This window comes from Sceloporus undulatus, chromosome 4, assembly GCF_019175285.1.
Source record: "Sceloporus undulatus isolate JIND9_A2432 ecotype Alabama chromosome 4, SceUnd_v1.1, whole genome shotgun sequence".
Taxonomy (NCBI): Eukaryota; Metazoa; Chordata; class Lepidosauria; order Squamata; family Phrynosomatidae; genus Sceloporus; species Sceloporus undulatus.
The window spans coordinates 70,759,268-70,781,211 of NC_056525.1; the positions used below are offsets into that span (position 1 = coordinate 70,759,268).

The following is a 21,944-nucleotide window of genomic DNA, read 5'->3' on the forward strand; positions in this document are numbered from 1 at the left end:
TACTTCTCACTGATGACTCAGAGTTAAAGCATGAAGGAACTAAAAAGTCCTAAGAGCAGCTTATTTGAACATGCCATTGCCCTGCACTAAACTTCCTAAAATCAGAAGGAGGGGAGAATTAATATTCATCAGAAGAATGTAGTGTTCCAGTTTAGCATATATCCTTATGGCCTCACTTGTTAAGGCTATAACATGTACATGTTGAGTCAGAACAGCTTGTCAATCCTAACTGCAAGTGACTCTCCAAAGCCACATACAATTGATATATTCCACCATTGTTAACTAAGAGACTAACCAAAATGCTAAATACTGAACACCGTTCATGCAAGGTACATGCTGGGTGCTGAACATATGCCCTTTTGTATGCAAAGCACAGACTCTACAATGAAGGAACTAACAATACCTCTCTCTACTATGACATTAAGTATAAATGTCCCCTTGTTTGCATATGTGAGAAAGAAGGATAGTTGAATACTGATGGTACATTCAGACAAGGTAATAATTTTTTTATATTTCATCTGTGTACTGCTCTGAAATTGCATGTATGATTTTTTTTAAATCACCCCACTGCCCAACCACTCTAATTTGCAATGTTTAATAGCCCAACAAACCACAGACTTCTGGGCATGTTCCCTCCATCCCTCTCTATAAATGCAAACCCAGCATTGAGCCAGGTCTCTGGATTCTCTTGTACAGTAGCTACAAAACAAGCCCTGAGTTATTATGTATCTTTGGCTTGCTGGGAATGAAATAGACCAGATAGATAGCTCCTGAGGTGATTGTATCTAATGATAAGCAATCCATGGGCCAAAATCCATTGTTTGCTTTGCTGTGGGAGTGATCTGCTAGCAGGAGTCAGCGCACTGGCTTCTCCCCAGGAAACTGGGATTCAACAGAGTTCTGGATTTTTGTGACATGTCAACCTGACTGGATTATCCCTACTTCCATGATTAGAGAAAAATGAATCTCTATCATCTACTTATGGGACTCTGTGGGGAGCAGGATACATATGCTAATCCATCTAGTTTCTATTCGCTCTTTACCTAGAGTCCTTGCAGATCAAGGCCTGACTTGTGCAAGCCCCTGCCTCATTTAAATGATTTTATTGGTACCCAAAGCAGGGTAGGTGGAATGATGACAATAGACAATAACTTCATTCATTTCTAACTTCCAGTATTTCTTTCTGGGTTGGGACATTGCTTTTCTATCACAAAAATCCATTTGTGCATTTTTATTTTTATTTTACTTTTCCCCCCTTCTCCAGATTTTGCCTTTACATTTTTGATGTAATGATAAACACTCCAATGGCCTCTAGTGGCCACAAGACACAACACAAAATAAACTAACAGTTGGAGGAATTGATTGTTATGTCTGAACTTGGTGGAGCTTCTATTTTCTGAAAGCTTAGGTTCACACAGGTATAAGTCACTGGCATTTTGTGATTTTCCAAGATTAACTAAAAGTGGATTATTTGAGACTGGGTTAGTGTGAGAATTAGCCCGTCTACCAAAGTGCTAAAAAGTTCATCTTTACAGTCTGTGATTGGCCAACTGGAACTATGAGCTTTCTGTTTCAAAAGTGGGTCCACATGGTCCTCATACCTTTATTATTATCCTTATCTTGCATTGTATCAACTTATTTTATTATGTCATCTGTCCAGGGGTCCAGTTATAGCACTACACAATTATAGCACTATGATTCCCCTTTAACTGTTATGGCTTCCTCCTATGTAATCCTGGGGTTTGTAGTCTGAGGAGGCACTAGAGTTCTCTGCCTGAAAATTCTAAGTGCCCCTCTCTAAAGGCAGCAGATCCTGTCTGATCATGGAAGTTAAGCAGGGTCAGCCCTGGTTAGTACCTCGATGGGAGACCACCAACAAATACCAGTATTTTATCACACATGGCTTTTAAACCACTCTTCAAGTGTGAAAGCACCTTTAGCTTACTTACCACATGACACCATCTCCATCTCGTTGTTGTCTTGCCATCCAAGCGTGATTACAGCACACCCATTAGTCCCCAGGTGGTCTGATAAGTTCTTCATGTGGCAGTTCCAGGCTTGGGCAGGCATGTAATGTCAATGTCTCCTCCTCTCCCCTTGTCCTCACTCTAACTTGCTATTCCCAGGCAGGTTTCCCCCCTTTTAAAACTCTATTTTATTTCACTTTTAAAAAATCATTAGCTTCGGAATTGCATAAAAACAAAACAAAACAAAAAAAAAACCCTGAAAGGCACACTGGGTAGGTCACAGGGAAGGAAGGTGGGGTTAGGGAAAAGTAAGAAAGAATGTGGAAGAGAGTGTGAGATCCCAATGTTACTATCACATGGATGTACTGGAGGGAATGCAGTTCCCCTTACTAACACAATTGCAGTGAGAACGGGGCTTGTGTGATATACTTTCAGGTGCTATAGCCTATATTTCAGAGGAAGGAATTAGCAAAACACCTCTGGGTATTCCTTGCCTAAGAAAACCCAATGAATTTCATGGGTTCACCATAAACCAACAGGTGACTTGAAGGCACATAGACAAACACACTGCTAATCCCAGAATTCCATAGGACAAAACCATGGCAGTTGTCTTGAAATAATAGTGCTATAATTTTATAGTATGAATGAGCCCCCAGTTTCATGCCAAGGGAAGTCCATTTCTAGTATAAATTTTTAGTTTCATCTGGAAGCAATCTGAGAGACAGAAATCATGTTTTGCACTACCATAACTGTCTTGTTTATTCACTATGCACACCACATTTCACAGGTACTATGTTAACAAACCCACTTATTAGCTTTTTCATTTTCCTGACTCTCTAAATTTCAATGAGTCTAAAAAACTGGAAGCTTAATGCTTACTCTCTGTAGCCTTGAGTCCCAATTTTTAAGGAAACGGGAAGTTATAGATATTTATAGATAAATATAGTTACAGTGCGCCCATGTTATATGCAGGCACATTATATGCTGTTTTAAAAATATGCTGAAAGCAGCGCCGGAGGAAGGAGCATTGTGCGCCAGAAGAAACAATGGAATGTGTGCTTGTGGCACGTGTGCTGCCACGCCACCACACCACTGTGAGCACGAGCCCCATTATTTGTAATGGGGCTCAAGCATACACGCAATTTATTTTACGTGGGGGGGGGGGGGTCTGGAACGGATCCCTCGTGTAAAAGAAGGGCGCACTGTATTAAGAGTTAGAACCTCCCTTTTCCTCTTCTGTTATGTCATTTTTCTTAAAGGAGACTTTTTAGGACACGAACCAGTCCTTTTATACTCTGAAAAATACCACATATTTTGATGGGGGTGGCATCACCACCTACACATTTATACTTTATTTCATGTTTACTTAACTGCTATAACGCCAGCGTGAGGACACTTGGGAACTTTGTGGGAACAAAGTAGCCAGGAATCTGAACAACTAGAGGGCTCAGAATTTTTTTGAAGAAGAAATTACTATTAAAATTTTAATGTCTTAACTTATGGTATAGAGCAGACATTCTCTTAGTAAAATATTGTCTCGTACAGTGTTCAGATATGTGTAGTATAATAATTCTGACACATCTGACCATTTAAAGCCCACTATTTTATGCTCAAAATTTATCTCTTAACAAAAACTAACATCAGCCTAGTTCAGGTTTCTCTAACCTCAGGTTGCCCAGATGTTTGGGACTGCAACTCCCAGTAGTCCCAGCCAGCATGGCAAATAGTCAGGGATGATGACAATCCAGCATAACTGGAAAGCATAGATAATCTGCCTTCTGGGGAGGTAAATCTCATAATAAAGAACACAGTGGAAGTTTGATGAGCTGTAATATACAAAAGATGTCTAACATAAAGAACACACACACACACTCCCCTCTCTTTGTGTGTATTAAAGACTCAACACCCGGAGAATTATCTGATTTCCTTCCTTATTTTGTACAACCAACCAGCAATACTGTATAGTTTAGACTACATTACAATTAGAAAATATTCTATTTTATCCCAGATAACACATTAGTCATAAGTGCCACAAGACATATTGGCAGTATCCAGACCGGCGCAAAGTGCCGGCCTGGATACATACTAGGATTGCCTCGGGGCAGCCTTTATAAACGCCCTGCAACCATAGGACGTACTCTGTTCATCAAAATGGCAGCGACCTATCTACATGGGTGCCGCCATTTTGATGTGATGGACGAGCTGCGTCCAAACAGTGCAGTGTGGGCATCACATCATGGTGCAGCTGTAGGGTGCCTGTGGAGCCCTTTCAGTGGCACCGAAAGGAGCTCCATTTCAGAGCTCCTTCCGCTGTGCGTATTGCTGGCACGTCCTTTAAATGGCCGCGCCCTTTCCCCGCCGCTGTCAGGGTGTCCTTGGGGCATGAGGCCCAAAGGACAACCCTTTCCAGGCCGCGGGGAAGCGGCATTTTGCTGCTTCCCTGAGGCCTGGAAAAGTGATGGATCAGGGCCTCTGGGGCTGCCGCTGTGGCAGCTCAGGCCCCAATCTGTTGGGGAAAGGGGTGGGTGCAGGCCGACCCAAAGGGGCGGTCTGTATCCTACCATAGTAGTTTTTGCTGTAACAGAGTAATACGACTAACCCCCACTTCCAGAAAACCCATCCAATGTGACAGACCAGCTCTCATCTCCAACACCACTCTCCCATATTTTGCTTGTATTTCTGCAAGATTTCCGATCTGCTTAATTTCACTGTGGATTTCTGAGAAAAGTCTATGCCAGCAAAAATAGCTGGGGAAAAGTCCACTAGTGAAACCTTTACAAGTGAAACAAACTATAAAAAAGCACGTAAGTTTTTAAAAACCATGTTAAGTGCAACATATCCTGGTTCTGTTGTGGAATGTGCCATCTGCTGTCAGGACTGGTTGCACCAGCACCGGAGTTTTGGTCATCCAAACAGGAACATGGCAGAACAGGGTGAGGCAGGAGGTGCCCTTTTTGATCTGTGCAGACAAAGCCTATGTAATAACAAATCAAAATTCATATAATCATTTCCATTACTATAGTGTATTTTGCTAGTTTGTAATGCCTTGCTACAAGGTAAGTGGTATTATTAAGAATATGTTTTCTTGTTTCCCATGTCTATTGTGAGATGAAAGGAAAGAATGGTAAAGACTTGTGCCATTTTCATCACTCTCTGATACTGCTTGGCCACATGTGTGAATGATGGAATGTATGGAGTATGGAGGTTATGTGCTCTACTTTACAGAGCACCATTCTTTATGTTAAGTTGTTGCCTGTTTTTATTTTCCATGCCAAGACCAGTTCAAAGATAGTAAGAACTGAGAGTCTCAAAATAGTAAGAAACAGCAGAGTGAACAAGTACAGAGGTCATCAGGCCACAACAACCTTGCTCTATGGTAAATTGTATTATATTTCCAATTGAAATTTTAAAATATATTTCTAAATTTGCATCTCTACTAGTGGGACCACTAGGGTTGGTGTCACCTCAGTGTGGTAATTCATACTGTCATCCCTAGGTTGAGAGCCACCAGGCCAATGGTCCCTCCAGAATAGATTAGATTACTTTGCAAGAGAAAGTCTCCGGACTATATATCACTGACAGCTTATGGACTGGGGCACCTAAAGAGACTGTATCTCATGTTGTTTCAGTTTACCTACCTTGTTTGCAAGTCCCAAAGCGGTCCAGACACAATTTAGTGACAGGAAAGCCCTCCAGGAGTTGCTGTGGCATGGTGATAGCATCCTAGCTGACTTTCTTGCTGCAGGTGGACCAGGTTCCTCCCAAGAGCGTCAGTCTCCAGGATCCTGGTCCACTTGTGAAAAGGTTCAGCAGTACACTCCACACCAAAAGTCAGCCACCTCTCCTTTCAGGTGTCATCCAATGCAGTCCACACTGGCATTCCTAGGTGTCACCAGGTGCAAGGGCGAGGGAATGGCCTTCTGAGTCCCTGCACAGCCATCCATGTAGACCAGCCATGAGCCAGCCAAGGCACTGGGGAGGGGGGAGGCACTCACTCACTCACTCACTCACTCACTCACTCACTCACTCACCTTCCCCAATGCCTTAGATAGCTTGGCTGGGAGAGCAGAGAAGGGGCAGGCAACAGCAACAGCACCAGCACCAAATACACACCACACAGTAGGAGGAGGGCCAACTGGGTATCACTCCTCATTTCAGGTGTTATTTGTTGTGGCTCACACTCCCTTACACTTCCTTAGTGATGCCACTACAGTCTGCACCCCTTGCACTCCCCCCAAAATGCCTTTGATCTCTATGTATGTATTAATAGGGCAAGATGAAGTTTTACCAGTTTGGGCATTTTCTAGCCAAGCATACAAAGCACTGTTTCATTACATATACATTTAAGCAGGAGCAGTCTTCCCACTCTAAAGCAGAGTTCAGTCCTATTCAACTTGTTTTCCTGTCTGCAAAGCAAAACTACATCCTTTGCAGGGCATTTAATTATCTTTATCCACTAAATGGAAACTATAGAATCATGGAGGTGGAAGAGACCTCAAGGGCCATTGAGTCTAACCTCCTGCTATGCAGGAACACACAATCAAAGCGCCCCCGACAGATGGTCTTCCAGCCTCTGTTTAAAGACCTCCAAAGAAGGAGACTCCACCACTCTCCAAGCTCTGTCAGGAAATTCTTCCTAATGTTGAGGTGGAATCTCTTTTCCTGTAGTTTGAATCCATTGCTCTGGTTCTATTCTCTGGAGCTGCAGAAAACAAGCTTGCTCCATCCTCAATATGGCACCCCTTCAAATATTTAAACAGGGCTATCGTATATCATATAAATATTGCCAGAGGTAGTTTGCAGGCCAGTTGGGAGCCCCCAAAGACTTTATCCTACCACAAGCAAGACGTTCTGTATCCCTGAACAAAGCCTAATCTGCACATTCTGTAGAATTAGATAGTAGCGTGCTGAGACAGATACCAGCATACTGTAGTTAGAAAATCACATTTTAAATTTCCCCATTTTGTTCTGCATCAAGTGTAAAAGCAATCTAAAAGGCTGTCAAATCCATAGGTTAACAACAACAAAATCTAAGGATGAGATCATTTTGTGGTTTGGGTCTTCCAAAAATGTGGCACCTAGTATAAAGAAAATCCAGGACTAAACTACACCTGTTGTCTTTGAAAATTGTATTTTTCTTCAACCGTCAGATGAAGTCAAATTAGGAGCAGGGTGTGGGTTGAGGGGCTTAACCCTTTATCCTTGCCATAGTACTGATTTGAGATACACACACACACACACACACACACACACACACACACACACACACCTGCTTCTGCTATTTGCAATGGGAAGAAAGCTTTCATTGATGTCAGTCCTTAAATATTGTATATTTACCTCATTCACAGAAATATAGGTGGGGTCCAGATGTTGTCTTCCATTTGCAACCCTCCCCATGTTTTTCCACTGTGTCTTCTGTCTTTTTTCTTACAATAAAAAAATCTGTTAAGAAGTAAAGACAGAATAGCTGTATAAGGCCTTTCAACTGATAGTACTAAGAAGTATTACTCTAGAACTGAGGTGGAATATGTGCCTCTCCAGAGTATTCTCCCAAGCCTCTACCCCTCCTATTTTTTTAAAAAAAATCATTCAGCTGATATTTTGTGGCAATAATATATCCTAAAAACATCTCTTAGCAACATAGGTGCATCTATGTGTGTTTGTGTGTGGGTTGGGGGGTGCCTTAAAGTTCTCAATTCTGTCAGTTCTGTCCTCCTTCAGTAAATGTGGACCTTCTCCAAATTCATCCTGCTTCTTTTAATAAACAAAAACAAAGCAAAGGGTTAGTTGTGGCATGCAGTGACCAAGTCCATACCACAAAACTGTAGTAGGGGATAATGATGGTTATGATATTTATATCCTGCATTTCCTCCCAAATTAGGATTCAAAGCAGCTCACAATATAGAAGAAAAATACAATTAAAAACATGCAAAAATGAGTATTTAAACAGAATTAAACTATTACAGTATTAAAACAAATCGATAAAAGAATACTGTAAAATACAATTTTAAAAGATACAAGCTCTTAAAAACAATTGTTAACAGATTTTCTAAACTGTTTTCAGTACAGGGGCTAAACTGCAAAATGTGTGACTAAAAAGTGTATTTAAACAAGCACCAAAAAGTACAGGTATTTTTTGCTTTTGTTCCATTGGATTCTATAGCTCCCATTGTAGGCCTAAGCCAGCTGATTCAGAAATCAGGTCAGGTGGTAGCATTAATATTCCCCCAGAGGATACAGAAAATGTCAGATTCAATAGGGCAATGGCCAAGACAACAAAGATTAAATATTTCAAGGTTTCATTCTATCACTTTTTTTTTTTGCTACTGCTAAACATTACATGAGTATTCCATAGCATACCAGATTGTGCCATCTTACGTTCATGACTGGATCCGCTACTCAGGAGTTGAAGTCATCCTGCATTCAGTCCAGAATCCTATGGCGTTTGTGAAGTGTGGCTTAAGGAACAGCTAACAGCCAAAGAGTCACCTTGGAAAAAGAGACAGACTATCTTTTCCCGTCTGAGGGAGCAAATCTGAGGACAGCAACAAAGCAGACAGTGTTCATCAACTTGATGTATGAGACCATCTTGCTCCCCGCCCATCACTTGATTTTCAAAATCTTTCTCCAGGCTGAGGCTGAGGCCACCATCACTACTGTCACCTGGAAAGCAGGTCAACAAGCCCAGGGATGAAAGACTGTGTAGGCCCTTCTTGTTTAGTCCAACTTTCTCCTAGTCTACTTTCTTATTTTTCACTCCCACACAGATAATCTGTCTATGAAACGCTATTAGTTAGTTTTGATTTGCAGTGCTTTTATTAAATGCTGCTTTCTCTTCTGTGTGCTGTTGGTGGACTATGTACACATACAATCGCAGAGAGGCAAGGTGGCCCAGGAGTCCCATGGACTGCCCAAGATATTTTGCATGCAAACTGGCTAGGATTGCACAGAAACTGGCTAGGGCTGGCAGTTCAAACTTACTTCAACAGTTAGCAGCAGAATAGGGTCCTCAGCCATACCTTAAGGCAGCAGGCCAGTTTAGCAGATGATGGAGGGCAGACTGCATGACACACAGAGTTTTGTCCTCCAGAAGAGAAGAAAAGAGAAGGAAAAGAAAAGAAAGAGGTTCAAGAGAAACAAATAGGGGACTGTCACTGCTGCTCCCAGCATGTATTAACTTAGACAGTTGCTTCAGTCTGCCTAATCATATGGGAGGAGGAGGTTACAGTGTTTCCCAAATTGTGGTTCTCCAGATGTTTTGGATTGCAACTCCTAGAAGCCCTAGCCAGTTGGGCCAGGGATCAGGAATTCTGGGTTCTGAAGTCCAAAACATCTGGAGGACCAACTTTTGGGAAACATTGCAACATAAACTCAGCTCTTGATGTTGAGTCCATCTGGAGTGTGGGTAGGGATAAGTAAGAAATACTATCTCTCACTGTACCTTTGAATTTGGAGACAGGGCTATTTTTTGCTCCCATGGGCTATTTCTGAAACAGAAGTTGCACCCATACCTTGGACCCTTAGATACACATTCTAAGATTAATTCTCCCCATTCTCTGGATTGATTAGTGTGGCAAACTGGACCATAACCTCTGTCTGTCTGTAGCATACATGTACAGTGTTTTTATGGCTGGTGGTGGGATTTGATCAGGCCTTGTCTATTCCTATAATTCTATAATCAGCAGAGCAGCTTAAATTCAGGATCCTAAAATAGTAAAGGCCGCCCTTCATTTGCAACCCCTGCTTTCAAAGATATTCATTCAGCTTTCAGTGTTAGTCTGACCTTTGTATATTTGCTTTCAGTCAAACCCTGGCATTTAGTCAGGAGTGGATTTTTGCTGTTGTTTTTTTAAAAAAAACCTTTAAGAATCATTGGTTACACATTCTTTTTAAAAAAAAATAGGTGAGGGTTAAATTGTTTGAATGACCAGAAACATAAAACAGTGTTATATGTTATTAAGGAAGCTGAATTATAGAAGGCTTTTTTAATGAGTACAATCAGTTACCAGGATAGCAAAGTTGTAAAAATTGAGGCAAATCTGTCTGTCTATCAACTCAAGCTGCTAACATCTGACATTTAATCCCTAGAAACATGTCCTTATCTAATTGACCTTCTCATGGTTGTCATAGCAACTAGAAGGAGAAAAAAACAGATTCTCAGAGATCTGGGGAAAATGTTATCATATGGGAAGAAGAGGTTTTCTGGCTATAGTCAGCAGAGAAATATTGAAGAGGCAAACCAGCAGTTACAGCACAGTTCCTTCATTCAAAGGAGAAAGACTTGGGAGCGACAACTCTCTACATGCTTTCTATTTTTGATAGCAGATTGGGCTATGTTTGCATGCTTCAGCCTCCTACTGTTTTCCAGGCTCATATTTCAGGATAAGAGGTATGTTCACTCCTTTACAGAGAAATCCATATTCCTGCTCTCTCCATTTTTACCTCCTCTCCCAAGGTCAGTATGCACCATAGACACTTGGCTTATTAGTGGTTATTTAAAAATCCATCATGGGCTGGTTTACGTGTAGCTGCAGTGCTGTACCATGCAGATTTTTGCACCCTAGGGCAAGAGTCAGGTCATGGTCATGTTCTTTTAAACATTCAGCAGCTCAAGCAGTTCTGTCCTATGCATGAGCATAGCTGTACTCTACCAGCTCCATAGGGGTAGGCAAGAATCAGAACGTACAAAACTGTCAGGGACCCAGTGGTTACATGAAAATAGGATCCGAGTAAGAATGGACTGCATCAAAGCAGATTGACAAAGAGAGGAGGCAAAGGAAGGAAAGAGCAGAAGTGTGGAAATCTTTTCAAAGAGGAGTAAATACTTCTTCTTCTGAAATGCCCCCCTTCCCTAATAAGGATTCTTCTTATCCCTTCAGAGGGTGCATTTGTCCATTGTAGGGGACATACTCCTTGCTCCTTCTGTGATGTGTGTCCATTTTACTTTACTGCATATTTTGCTCCTCATAAGGAAATAGGGGGAAACTGTGCATATCAAGTATGAATGTGAATGGTCCAGAAGTAAGTTATGGCCATGTCTTTTGTTTTGTTTATTTTTCATTACAAAAATGCTAATGATGCTTGAGAGTAATGCCTGATCTTAATGCTGCAAAGGAAGAAAGGGAATCTGTACCTGTAACAGTCATTCCATAATGTGGTGCAGGTAACTGTGAATGATGGCATTTTGTGCAAAAGGCTTGAATGCCCCACACCTGCAGTTCTGTGAAGAAAGGGGGACAAATTTATGGGAAGCTCATGTAAATTAATACTAAGTTAAGAAGAGAGGGAAAAATGAAATGAAATGCAACAAGCATCAGAATTGCAAAGGGTGATAGATAGTCTCCAGATAATTGACAGAACAATTTTGTACCTGTCTAATCAGAAGTAAGCTCTCACTGAATACAATGGGACTTACTCCACAGATAGGAAAGAACACAGTTGTTCACTGTATTGAATTGTTGGTTGAAGAAGCAAGATCAAGTGAGTTGGGAAAACATGGAGAGCCAGATGGCAACAGACAGCAGCAGAGATGAAAGTAGGAAGATCAGGAAGAGTGGGGCTGGAAATAAGTAATAGTATTAGGTAAACTGAGATAGGACGGAGTACATCTGGAAATACTGGGAAAGAGTTTGATCCAGCACAGAAATACAAGCGAGATCTTAAAGGTTATTTCCTCTTTAAACACTGTAGTATTATGTTTTCAAAATAAACTAGAAATATTTTTTCTTTTCTGCTTGCCTTCCTTCCTTTTAAATGCATACGGATGCTCTGCTGACAGAATTGGCTATATTTAACACATACACACACACACACACACCGGAAATAACTGCTGCTGGTTCTGCTCTGTTAATTTTATTCACATTGCATTTCTCTGCATATCTACACAGAGGCAAGTTCCACTGAATTTAGTTGGGCTTACTTCCCAATCAATGTGCCACCAATATGCATAGGACTGCTAACTAGTTTTATGTACAATTCCTCTTTATGCTTTATTAGCAAACCTGATCTTGGAGACAACATGCATACTGGGGGGGGGGGGGAACTCTCTTATAGTGTGAGAAATTCATAATGACATCAACTGTGAAAACAAGGAAGCAATTTCAGGTTTTAATGGTGGGACAAAGGAACAATTATGTGGCAATGGTCGCAAATTCAGAGCAAGGCTCAAATAAGTCTTGAACAAACTTGGGCATATTCTAAACCTAATTGCAAAAACCCCAAGTTGATTTTAAAAGTATCTCTTATGATTACTTGTTTTTAAAACTCAGAATAAGCAGAGATATTGGTGAGATATTGGTGCCGAATAATCACTTGTAGTTCAAATGGAAGAAGAAATCTAGTTGAAAAGACAGTAAAGGATCATTAATTTACCACAATTAAAAAGGGCCTAATGTCATGCAACATCATGGGAACTTGGGTGGATGCTGCAAATTACAACCCTTCTCAATGATTCCAGTTGAAGATATAAGACAGAGTAGAACCACCACAACATACTTTGAGTAGATCCTACTTTGAATAGAACTTTTGAAATCAGTAGAACTTAAACAATCTGACAACTAACTTCTCCTTCAGTTTTCAACATTCTCCCCCAAGCATGCCTAAATCAAACTTTGTGCCTTGAACTACAACTCTAGTGACCAAGATTCAAATCCCCACTTGACCATAGAAACCTACTGGGTGATCTTGGGCAAGTCACACTCTCTCAGCTTCAGAGGACAGCAATGCCAAACCTCCCCTGAACATATCTTATCAAGAAAACCCTGTGATACAATTGCCTTAAGGTCACCATAAGTCAAAAACGACTTGAAGGCATACAGCAACGACAACAGCAACACACTGCCATCTGTAAGACCTACCTTAGCAGTTCAAGTTTCTAGATACATGTTATGAATTCCCAAAATGTTATTTCTTACTTTAGAATGTGTGAACATTCTTCTCTTGGTGAAATTACCAGTTTTTAGAAAGTAAAAAAAAATCATTACATTTTCATGATAATTTCAAGAACACTTATGTGTAAATAGCAGGATTCAGCACGGAGACCTGGAAAAAAGCAGTGAAATAGAGAATACCTCTGACCACATACAGAGTGCCTGCCCCTTACTATGAAGATATCTTCCAGCTTTTAGGAGGCCAGCAGGAAACACAAGGGGGAATTATTTTACAGAAGAGGAACCACAATAAACTGCAGGGATAGCAGTTGTCAGCTGCAATTTGGCACAATAGTAACTCATCCTCCTGCTAGTCCACCATGGACTTACAGCAATTAAAAGAAAGCTCACCCCTGAATGTGTAATTTGCAGGCAATCAGCCATAAACCTATTTACATTGTGGTGGCACCCAAAGTGTAGATCTAGGATTAAGGGAAACAGCTTCCAGAAAGTAGATTTTAAAATAAACAGTGATGATAAACTTTCACTTCTGAAAACAAATGGAAACAAACCAAAAACCAGATAAAAGCAAATAAAAAAATAGAATAGAGTTTGATTACAAAAAGAGACAGGAGATCAAGGAGGAGAGATAAGAAATAATCTGTTTATTTGAAAAGCCACAAGAAATCAGATAGCAAAAAATGAAAGACTAAAAATCCAAAATGAAGTTCCTTTTTAAAAAAAAAAAAGAGAGAGAGAGAGAGAGAGCTAGATAGTGTAGCTGTGGATGGTGTATCAGTCACTCAGTCAGCCAGAGTCCCTCAGACACCTCAAGACCTCTAGCTTCTGTGACTGCTCAATATTTTTTTATTTTGTCTTGGAGAATAATTTTCATGGGTATTGTTCAGGGAGTCCATACTCCCATTCCCTGTAACCACACTGGTTAGTATTCTCTCTACCTCCCTAGGCAAAATTTGTCTCTCTTCATTCTCTGTCTCCCTGTGGTAGAAGTAGTTAAAGTTGGAGACAATGACTGGCACAGGAAGTGCAATGGTGAGCACCCCTGCAATAGCGCATAGAGTCCCCACTATCTTTCCCCCCAAGGTGGTAGGACACATGTCTCCATAGCCAACAGTCGTCATGGTGACCACAGCCCACCAGAAGCCATCAGGTATGCTGGAGAAATGTGACTGTGGTTCATCCACCTCTGCAAAATAGATGGCACTAGAAAACAGTATGACCCCAATAAAGAGGAAAAAGATAAGCAAACCCAGTTCCCTCATGCTGGCCTTGAGGGTCTGTCCCAAAATTTGTAGCCCCTTTGAGTGCCGAGAAAGCTTGAAGATACGGAAGACTCTGACCAGACGGATAATCCTGAGGATGGCCAAGGACATGTTCTGTTGACCATTTAGCTCACTGTGCTGAATCAGCTCAGTGGTCAAGGTCACAAAATAAGGAATGATGGATACAATATCTATGATGTTCATAATATTCTTGAAAAATTCAGCTTTGCTGGGGCAAACAATGAATCTTACAAATAACTCAAAGGAGAACCAGATGATGCAGGCAGTTTCGATCACAAAGAATGGGTCTGTAAAGGTATTGGGGACCACAGCAGCTTCAGTTAGATTGTTGGCTTCTTCTTTCAAGTCACCAATCTCCCTCTCGTCTCTGAACTCAGGTAAGGTCTCCACACAGAAAATAACAATAGAGATGACAATAACCAGGACAGAGACCAGAGCCACACCTCTGGCTGCACTGGAGCTTTCAGGATACTCAAATAGCAGCCAGAACTGCCTGTGAAAATCATTTGTTGGCAAAAGGGTGACAGGGTCCTTAATAAAGCCTTCATCTTCTCTGAACTGGTCCATGGCTTCTTCTCCCAGTTCATAGAATGTGATCTCATCAGCAAAGACATCTATAGGAACATTGGCTGGGCGCCGGATTTTTCCTCCAGACTGATAGTAATACAATATCCCATCAAAACTGGGCCTGTTCCTGTCAAAGAAGTACTCGTTCCTCATTGAATCAAAGTAATGTATCCTCTTCTCAGGGTCTCCAAGCAAAGTCTCTGGAAACTGACTAAGAGTCTTGAGTTGTGTCTCAAACCTCAGCCCGGCAATGTTGATGATGACTCTCTGGTCACCTTCATCCATGCCCACATTCTCTGCCCCCAGGTGGTCACAGAATTCTGCCGACAATCTGGAGAATATGGTCTCATTGTTGGTGCTCTCATTGTTGATGAGAATTTTCCAGTTGGACAGAAGGCTGGAACAGCTGGGATGCCCTTTTTGCGATTGGCCAGCAGCGTTGAGGTCGTTTGAAAAACAGGGACCTTCCGCTACCTCATCCGTATTGTCAAAACTAACCAGTGCCACTTCCATTTCCTTCCAAGTGGACACGTCCATCATATGGGGGTAATCAGATTAGTGGCATAAATCCCCAGGTTAGATACCAGCAGCTTGCGTCTTTCCCACGCTATGATGATCTGAAAGTGAACAGACAGAGACACAGAGAGGATTTATATCTATGCATTGCTTGCTTGCAAAGAATAAAATAAATCTGAGATCAGAATAACTCTTCTTTAAACAAATAGAATTAATTGCCTTTAATGCTATTACTTAGTACTGCTGCTACGATCCCTCCATGGAAGGATGGTGGTAGGTGTTTTGCATGCACTCATAATTAGAGCAGCAATAACCACATTTTACGGCTCCCAAGGTTACAGGATTTTAACGGGGGCAGTGTCTTGGACTGTTCCCAGAAATGGGCAGTCTTTGCTCTTTTCTCTGGTACAACCTGCCTTTCAAACAAGAGCTTTATAATGGGGATGGTGGTAAAGGGTAATGTGTAACTTTTTCATTTTTGCCTCAATAATAGTGGAAGAAGGAAAATAGTACCCCAAATTCATTCAGAGGCATGGGAGTTGATTTTGTTTTTTGCCATTTTTGGCTCTGTTTTGTTTGGGACAAAGCTAGATCAGGGCAAATCTTTCAAGCAGCTCTTTAAGCACACATTGGCACAAGTGACAGAATGCATCACCAATTATTTGAATGAATTTTTTTTAAAAACAAAACCTTATGCTGTTTTTATTCCAGGAACCATTTTTTTTTTTAAATCCATGGTGTCTGCTTCTGTACTTACAGGAAATACATTTGTCTGGATTTTTCACCACAAGCAGAAGTTACAGCTTTGCATATTTCCCCATGACAAATTCTGAGATGGAAGGTGGTCTGTAGAGGTTTTGCCTGTTGCAGAGTCAGTCAAATTTGCTTGAGGTTTTTTTTGAGGTGTGGGGATATATTTGTGGGGATTTTGCATAGGCACAGTGCTGGCATTGCAAACTCAAGAAAAAGGAGATGTGACAAACCAATGCAACTATTGGCACTTGACTTCAATCTCAATGTAAACGGAATTTTTCAATACAAATAATTTAAGAAGCGTACCTACAGGTCTAGTGTGAAATAATGCAAAACAGTATATAAATGTATGACAGCAGCAATTGCCAATGAAAGTATTATTTGAATAACTTGTAAATAAACTGATGGAAACTTTCAAGTATCAAAATGATAGATGACATTTTTTAGAAGAGAATACAAGTATACTTGAAGTATATCTACATCTTTGTTGTTATCAAGTTGACTTTGACCTATGGCGATCCTATGAACGAGAGATTTCCAAGTCATCCTGTCATCAACATACCTGCTCAGGTCTTGCAAACGCAGGACTGTGGCTTCCTTGATTCCATATATCTGTAAAGCAATCTTCTTCTTTTTCTACTGTCTTCTACCATATGGAGCATTATTGTCTTTTCTAGTGAGTCATGTCTTCTCATGATATGGCCAAAGCATGACAGTTTAACCATCTTGGCTTCTACTAAATTATAAAATTTGATACCACTTAAACAATCACTGATCCATCCTATGGAATCCTGGGAATTTGATTTGGTAAGCTTTTTGGAAGTCTCTGCTAGAAATCTGTAGTGCACTCCCCTGATTTAGAGCACTAAACCTCTCTAGCAGAGACTTTCAAATACCTCAACTACAAAACCTAGGATTCGGTAGATGCAGCATGACAGTAAAAGTGGTATCAAATTACTATAATTGTATAGTACAGATGTATTATTAGGGTGAGATCTTGCATTGATAGCTACAATATCATGAGTACACTCTGTCTCCCAGTCTCACCTTTAAACCCCATGTTAAAATTCAGTCCGTCATATTGCAGGATGGAGTTCTGCAGCACTGGCTAGTGGGTGCTGAAGGATGATGTATCCAGCCCACTCCTGCCATACGTTGCAATGCAGGAACCCCAGAAGGGTCCTATCACATCATCCTTCTATACCCCACTGACCAGCCCACACAACTCTATCCCTTACTATAACTTCCCAGATTTTAAGGTGGGTTTGTTGGACATTTGTGGTTGTGGCACTAATATCACAATTGTAAGTGTAAATACCAAAAACTCACAAGGTCATAAGCATAGTGTATGAAGTCACAACTGCCAAACAAGATGCTAGTTTTAGTCTCTAAGTAGGATATTCCTCATTGCTGGGGAAAATGAATGATGCAGACATGTTGACACAGGAGGTGATAAAAAAAATTGCAGAGGGAGGTTTCTTTACATTTGGTAATTATCATAGATATTTTCATTCTGATCCAAAAGTCATACTAGAGGGTAACTGTTGAATAGCCCTACCAATAATAATAATAATAATAATAATAATAATAATAATAATAATAAGCACACAGTTGTAATGATGTGATACAGGAGTAAGTCGGTAAAGGCAATGATAATGATAAATTTGAACTTATATAAATATCAATGAACAGGAAATCAATATATTTAAATACAGTAAGACTTTGCTATCCACTGGGTTTTGGTTCCAGGATCCCCCATGGATATCGTGTTGGTTATTACCTATAAAGCCCTACATGGCTTGGGCCCGAGTTACTTAAGGGAACACATCTCCCTATATAATCCGCCTCGCACTCTTAGAACATCGGGTAAGAACCTATTGGAGATAGCAACCTCTAAGTATGTTGCCACTTCGCAAAGAGCATTTTCAACAACGGCTCTGAGACTCTGGAACAGTCTTCCTGAGGAGATCCACTCTGCGACCTCCCTAGAGACATTTAGAAAAGCGGTTAAAACTGAGCTTTTTAGCCAAGCATACTCCACCTGATATGAATACCCCCCTGATATGAATGATATGCCCTGGCTGTGTATGATCCCTGCCTTGTTTGTTGATGCTATTGTTATTGTATGATGTTGGATATTTTATTGTTTTTAACTGCTTTTAACTGAATTTTTATGTAAACAGTTATACTTTTATTTAGTCTGTAACCCCGCTTCGATCCACCGGGAGAGGCAGGGAAACATAAATAAATTTTATTATGATTATGATTATGATTATGATTATGATTATATCAAAATCAGTTGATGCTCATGTCTCATTAAATACAATGGCATAGAAATGGTGGCCCTTATAAGATAACAAAATCAAAGTTTGCTTTTTGGAATATATATATATATTCCAAATAAAACAATTGACTGTTGATTCCAAATAAGGCTGACTGTATTTGAAAACGTTGTATTGTGTGTCCATAGTAACTCAGTTAAATAAATATAAAACTGTGAGAGAAAAATCACATGTTGATTATAAACATATACCAGCCAGTTTTGATATCATACAGGTAAAAATCTGGCAGGTTCAATTTCTTCAGACAAATTACTGTATATACTCATGCATAAGGCTACAACTTTTAGGCTCAAAACAGATGGTCAGACAGGGGCAGCTTCCAGCACCCAGAAACCATCCCAGGGCCTCCTTAAGGCAACCCAAAACCAGCCCCAAAAGGAGTGGTTCTGTTCCTATTTGGGACCATGACAGGAGGTGCCCTTGGGGGATGTGTTCACCATGGCTCTGGGGTGATCAGGCTCAGAGCAGCTTCTAGCCGCTCTTTTCAGGCCACCTGTTCCGCCCCTTAGTACAAAATCAATCCCAAAACCTGGGTTGACTTATTCACAAGTCAGTATAAGTATAGTAGTTGAACTCTTATCAGAACAGGAACAATCTCTTTCTTTCAGTAGAGTGGCGAAAGACAAGAGCTTAGTCTGTCCCAGTCTGCATCATTCATTTTTGTATGTCTTGGGGGGTGGGGGTGGCAGTAGATCTTTGGTGCTTCCCCTTAAAGAAATGTTGAGAGAGTAGACTGTTCATTTTCTTGTGTCTGTGGCTGGTAGCTCCCCCAAACATCACACAGCCACCATTTACTGTATTTCCCTCCTCAACCATCTGGCCTTTAGGGTGAGCATAGACAATTATGCCTGCAAGAATTTTGTAAGTTCTTTGGCATCGTTTTCCTTTACTTCATCCTTTACATCCTTTGTGACATGCCCCTAACTTTTACCCTCAACTTAGCCACAGGTCATATCAAAATCCCTAATTTTGCCCCCCCCCCGAACCTGCCCATGACTTATACATGAGGTTGACATACACAAATATATATGATATATACATATTGGTTATACTGTATATATGATAGGAAGTCACAGCTCTTCTAATAAACAGAATGTTAAAACAGGGCATATTATCTGCAGACCTCTTGGGCTACCTACTTTTTGTTATTATAATGACTCTGTCTTTGGTAACTGCTGCTGCTGTGTTGCTGAACTTGATTTACAACTTGATTATTATATTTTGGTTCTTTGGTATTGTTTTTGTTTTCTTATTAGTATGTGTCATTCTTTATTAATACTTACATGTAATATTTTGATTTTCCATTCACTGTTATTTATATTATATATTAACATTTGTTATTATTACCTGTTTTATATACTTAGTGCTATATAAGAACATTGTAGTTGTGTGATTTTTAGCATCAGTTGTGACTCTGCACTCTTATGTAAACATCTATGGTTTTCAAAATCTGATTTTGGAATTTGATATTGCAGTATTATTCAGTATGAATCTTGACAGTGACAAGCACAGTTCCTTCAAGTTTGATTTACACCATGTTACAATAATTTGTTTTAAAGCTTTAGAGATGGGATGGGAATACTGTGGTTACCCAGATGTTGCAATTTTTGGCATTCTTCTCCATTGGCTATGCTGTCTGGGGCTGTTAGGAGTTACAAACAACAACTGGAGAGCTCCTACCCATGCTTGAAAATCTAAACATTCCACTGTTAAAATGCATTTCCCCTTTAGCCTTAAGAATGTATAGAATAGCAAATAAACTCTAGGCAGTCAGATTAGTACTCTAGTTTCTCCCATCCACAATTTTGGGCCCTGAACATTGTTGGAATAGTAACAAGCTCTACACTTGAGCCATTATAGGGTTAAAAACCATTACAGGGTTAATGGAGAACTACTGAGAACACGGATGACCTACAGCTGTATATGCATAACTCTAATCAACTTTTGAGCCCTAATAAGGCTAGCTTTGTAGTGAACCTCTCCCTCTTTTGCTCACTCTATTCTCAGCCTTCTTTTCTGTTGCATTATACTTCTGTTATTTGATTGTATTATATAGTTTGTATAATCATTTGCTATTTGTTATTATTATGTTTGCCATTACTACTGTGCTTTATTTTGTATCTTTTGAATATATGGGTTTTGTATGATTCTGTTATATATATTATTTGTTACCCTTTTAGATAAAGCCTTTTTATAGTACCTTGTCTCAATTAGTCTTTTTTCAAATCCATTGTTCCAACAAATATGACATAAAATTCATCCATGAAGGATATTTCTTCACTATTTTTGTGCAATAACTGTAAAGTGTTGTTGTCCTGTGCACTCTCAACATCTTTCTTGCAAATTTTCCTAACGCTGGAGGCATTGTATTTTCCCATGAGAAGTAAGAATGCAGCCTTGTCTGACCACCTCCTTACCAATTGGGAACCATTCTGTTTCTCCATATTCTGTTTTGATGATTGCCACCCCGGTATTAAGAGAACACACCTGGATTTTTTCCCCAAAAATTGGCATGGATTCATTCTTTGATAGTGATGTAATTCTTCACTAATTTTTTTCCTCAAAGGAAGCAACAATCAATTTTAACCATTTCTTCCCATTGTAAGAAAATCTTTAAAGTGGATGTTGTTTTCAATTATTATTTGGAGCTTGGGATTTATTTTGTGCAAAAATTTTACATGGTTGTTTTGTACTGAAAACAGACGTTTGTGTGGAAATATTATTGTCTGCACAGAAAAATACTATTTGTAATTCCTGCAAAACCCTCATGTGCAAATTTTGCACAGAATAAGTATCAATAAGTCTCAAAGTGCAAGATTGTCATCAGTCTACTACTCTCCTTTCCCAGTATTAGAAAAACATGCTTTTTAACCACCTTTTGAATATTTTCTCATATCCATAATAAAATTAACAAATGCACAGCTGCAGTCAGATCACTCAATAATTCTGGGATGTCAGTTATAAAATGTCATGCTTCTAATTGTGCCTTCTCTAATAGCATATTTGAGCTTCAGAGAAGAAAGCTATCACTGCCTGGCTTAGGTCTAGCCATTTTTCTAGTGCCATTTTAAAGAAGCCAAGATACTTCATCACCATCTTTTCAAAAAGTCTGTATCCTTATTTCCAGATATACTAAGGAAAATGTTTAAGTAGTATTGTACCAAAATCTCTGGTAATAAGCAAGCATTCTCTCACTTATTGTTTGCCAGAACTTAGAGGAAGAAAACTAGCTTTTAGAATATAATAGGGGAAGGATTCTTTGGCTTGTAGACCTAACTAAGGAATTTATCACACTGGGGCATTTCGGCATTAAAGAGAGATTAAAGTGCATTTAAAGCATCCTGCAAATAAAGCAAAAATGGCAAGTAATTGCATGAACGATTATCACACACAATTTTGCAAATAAAGTGATATTGGAAATGCATTGTTGCTGAAATACTTAAAGAAAAAAAATGTGCATTAATGCTTCTTTGTGATCACTTTAAAGGCAGGTTTGTGTGACGTCATGTGAGATCGTTTCGCGTGATTACACAATTTTTCCAGGATATTCACGGGATAAACTCCCGATCTCCTTCGTGGGATAAACTCCTAACTCACCAAAGGGCTCAGTCTAGCCTGTGAAGCCTT

At 40.0% G+C, this 21,944-nt stretch overlaps 1 protein-coding gene across 1 annotated transcript; it reads right to left on the minus strand.

Moving 5' to 3' along the window:
• Positions 1-13,674: 13,674 nt before the first annotated feature.
• Positions 13,675-15,246, minus strand: KCNA10 (potassium voltage-gated channel subfamily A member 10). The gene has a single exon (XM_042464197.1). It carries the CDS (start codon positions 15,244-15,246, stop codon positions 13,675-13,677), a length of 1,572 nt encoding a protein of 523 aa, XP_042320131.1.
• Between the last annotated feature and the right edge of the window lie 6,698 nt (positions 15,247-21,944).

Excerpts from the sequence above, each read along its gene's own strand:
- KCNA10 (XM_042464197.1), bottom strand. The coding sequence starts at position 15,246 with ATGATGGACGTGTCCACTTGGAAGGAAATGGAAGTGGCACTGGTTAGT.